The sequence below is a fragment of the Populus euphratica genome, unplaced genomic scaffold (assembly GCF_000495115.2).
Source record: "Populus euphratica unplaced genomic scaffold, PopEup_1.0 scaffold528.1, whole genome shotgun sequence".
NCBI lineage: Eukaryota > Viridiplantae > Streptophyta > Magnoliopsida > Malpighiales > Salicaceae > Populus > Populus euphratica.
In genome coordinates, this window is record NW_011500078.1 from 220998 (window position 1) to 224393 (window position 3396).

At 37.4% G+C, this 3396-nt stretch overlaps 1 protein-coding gene across 1 annotated transcript; it reads left to right on the forward strand.

Annotated features, from left to right (window-relative positions):
• Positions 1-200: 200 nt before the first annotated feature.
• Positions 201-2930, forward strand: LOC105108710 (auxin transporter-like protein 3). Its single transcript, XM_011003129.1, has 8 exons — positions 201-528; positions 634-819; positions 968-1080; positions 1198-1381; positions 1499-1596; positions 1793-2000; positions 2128-2385; positions 2493-2930. Exons 1-8 carry the CDS (start codon positions 373-375, stop codon positions 2685-2687), a joined length of 1398 nt encoding a protein of 465 aa, XP_011001431.1. The 5' UTR covers positions 201-372; the 3' UTR covers positions 2688-2930.
• Positions 2931-3396: the final 466 nt, after the last annotated feature.

A 3396-nucleotide genomic window follows, 5' to 3' on the forward strand; every position in this document is an offset into this window, starting at 1 on the left:
GGCCCGGTCCACCATTCCACTTTCAAGCCCATAGGAAGAGAAAAAGGAGCACAGTGAAATTAGCTTCTCACATGCACGGGACATTGCTGTGTCACCCACAAATGAGATTTAAAGCTAGACCCTATGAAAATGAGCATGACATTCGTCGAACTATGTGATATGAAAATCACATTTTCAAGGGTGACATCAAGAGTTAGGTGCCCACTTGGGTGACTCAATAATTGCTCCAATATTTTTTTTTTATATATATATAAAGATGAAAGAAGAGGAAGCATAACAGAACATAGAGAAAGGAAGCACCCCTTTTATCTATTTATAGACACTCTTTATTAGTCCATTGCTTCCGCAACAATAGCACCAGTAAGCTACAGCATGGCTTCCGAGAAAGTCGAGACTGTTATTGCTGGAAACTACTTGGAAATGGAGAGAGAAGAAGGGGATTCCAAGTCTGCTAAGAGCAAATTCTCAAAGTTCTTTTGGCATGGTGGTTCAGTATGTGATGCTTGGTTCAGCTGTGCTTCGAATCAGGCAATATATTCAAGAATGCTCTCTGGTTTCATTGTCATCATGCAAGATATGTGTAAATAAATCCATCAATACACATATGCTGATATGTCTTTTAATGCATTGTAGGTTGCACAAGTGCTTCTCACTTTGCCTTACTCATTTTCACAACTTGGCTTGTTGTCTGGAATTCTGTTTCAACTGTTTTATGGCTTGATGGGAAGCTGGACTGCTTACCTTATTAGTGTTCTTTATGTTGAATATAGAACTAGAAAAGAGAGAGAAAAGGTTGATTTCAGGAATCATGTAATTCAGGTAATATATTTTATACCCTATATATGATTAATTACAAATTAGTATCTTAGCCTTGGAAATATGCTGGTTGAAAAGTCTTGTTGGAGAAACCTTTTAGTATTCGTCTTCGTCTTCTTCTTCTTCTTTAACTTAATTGTATTGTTTGCAGTGGTTTGAAGTTCTTGATGGGCTGCTGGGAAAACACTGGAGGAATGTCGGCCTCTTTTTCAACTGCACTTTTCTTTTATTTGGGTCTGTCATTCAGTTAATTGCCTGTGCGAGGTATTATTACATATTCATCAATCGTGATGCTAACCTTTTTGTCCTTTCCTATTTGGTTGAAGTGATTTCATCGTAACTAACCTTCACTACTGCTCTAATTTCTTCGCTAAATCGCAGCAATATCTACTACATAAACGACAGCCTAGACAAGAGAACATGGACCTATATCTTTGGTGCATGCTGCGCGACAACTGTCTTTATTCCTTCATTCCACAACTATAGAATTTGGTCATTCCTAGGCCTTATGATGACTTCTTATACGGCATGGTATCTGACAATTGCTTCCCTAATCCATGGACAGGTAGACTGCATGTTATATCTTAGATAAGTGGCATAAAATTCAGCTGAGAAGTCCATTTTGGTGTAATATCCTTTCCATAATCCATTTGACATTGACTTCTCTCCTCTTTTTTCGAAGATTGAAGGAGTGAAACACTCAGGTCCAACCACAATGGTTCTGTATTTTACTGGGGCTACCAACATTCTTTATACCTTTGGTGGGCATGCTGTCACAGTGTGAGTGATGATCAGTATATATATAAACAACTTTCTTATTACTTACTCTCCATTTGGTTTCCTGTAATTATAACCACAGCACCATTCTAGATCACTTTTACACGCAATACATGCTCCATATGTCTGCGCGCACGCTTGTGTGTGGATGACATATGCACAATTGTATCAAAAAATTAAATTTGGATTGTTATTGTAGTGAAATTATGCATGCAATGTGGAAGCCACAAAAGTTCAAGCTAATATACTTGATAGCAACACTTTATGTGTTAACCTTGACGCTGCCATCAGCTTCTGCTGTTTACTGGGCATTTGGGGACTTTCTACTTACTCATTCTAATGCCCTCTCTTTGCTACCAAGGAATGGATATAGAGATACTGCTGTCGTACTCATGCTCATTCATCAGGTTAACTAATTGCCACTTCCTTAATTCCATGGGCCTAAAAAGTCTTCTTCTTTTTTTTAAAAAAAAATAATAATAAAGTTACCATATATTCAATTCTTTCAAGGTTTTGATTTTATTTTTTTGGCAGTTCATAACATTTGGGTTTGCATGCACCCCACTTTACTTTGTCTGGGAGAAATTCATTGGGATTCATTACACAAAGAGCGTGTTCAAGAGAGCTCTGGCTAGACTTCCTGTGGTGATACCAATTTGGTTCCTGGCTATCATCTTCCCTTTCTTTGGACCTATCAACTCCACTGTTGGCTCTCTTCTAGTCAGCTTCACTGTTTACATAATTCCCTCGTTAGCACACATGGTCACTTTCTCTTCTGCTTCGGCTCGAGAGGTCAGACATCTAAAAAATCTCCCAATTCATTCACATTACTCAGTGCATTTTTATTCTCATTAGATAAATCAAGTTACTGATAATTTCTTTGTTTGGTTTTTCCACAGAATGCTGTGGAGAGACCACCGCCATTTCTTGGAGGGTGGGCGGGCTCGTATTGCGTGAACTTTTTTGTGGTGGTATGGGTTTTTGTTGTGGGATTTGGATTTGGAGGATGGGCAAGCATGCTCAACTTTATACGTCAGATTGATTCATTTGGTCTATTCACCAAGTGCTACCAGTGTCCTCCTCACAAGGCTTGATTATTAGATTCCCCTACTTTCAGAAAAGAAAGTTGACGAAATATTAAGATACTTACGCAAGTGTGTAAAGAGAGATTGGCATTGTAACCTTTTCCCCCCTTTCTTTGTAAGGGCTATATATGGTTGTTGGTTCTTGAAAAGGTGTGATGGCAATCATGGCCACCCCCCTTATACAGATGTAACTTGTGTGTTATTAATCTTTGCCTTCTTTATGAATGCAAACTCCATTGGTTTTTGTGGGATGCACCATCTCTATTTCTATACAAGTTAGTTAGTTATCATTTGAAAATTAGTTAAATCTGAGTGCATTATTACAAGAAGCAGAACTAATTTAGGTTTGAGAATATTGCTGGTGAGATTTTACATGTTCTAAGCTAAAACTTATAGTTACTGTTCCCTCCTAAGGTCAAGTTAACATTTCACTCCATATCTGGCATTGATAACTACTAGAAAAAATTACAAATAGAAATAAAATGACCGACATAAAATATTATGTCAGTAATAACCAATAAAAATAATAATAAGTAATTTTGATCACGAAATTATTAATAAATTTGATGACCAATAAAATATTCCGTTGGCAATATAACATATCATTACGTGTCAACATAATGCCCCCCCTCCTTTATGAACAACAACCCTCCCCCCCTTTTTTTTATTCTTCTTTTTCCTCTATTTCATAGCACAAACAACAACCCCTCCCTCTTTA

Bases quoted from the DNA above. Each gene is read 5' to 3' on its own strand.
- LOC105108710 (XM_011003129.1), top strand. From the start codon at position 373: ATGGCTTCCGAGAAAGTCGAGACTGTTATTGCTGGAAACTACTTGGAA. The intron at 820-967 runs GTAATATATTTT...TATTGTTTGCAG, and splicing joins TCAGGAATCATGTAATTCAG to TGGTTTGAAGTTCTTGATGG. The intron at 2,386-2,492 runs GTCAGACATCTA...GTTTTTCCACAG, and splicing joins CTTCTGCTTCGGCTCGAGAG to AATGCTGTGGAGAGACCACC.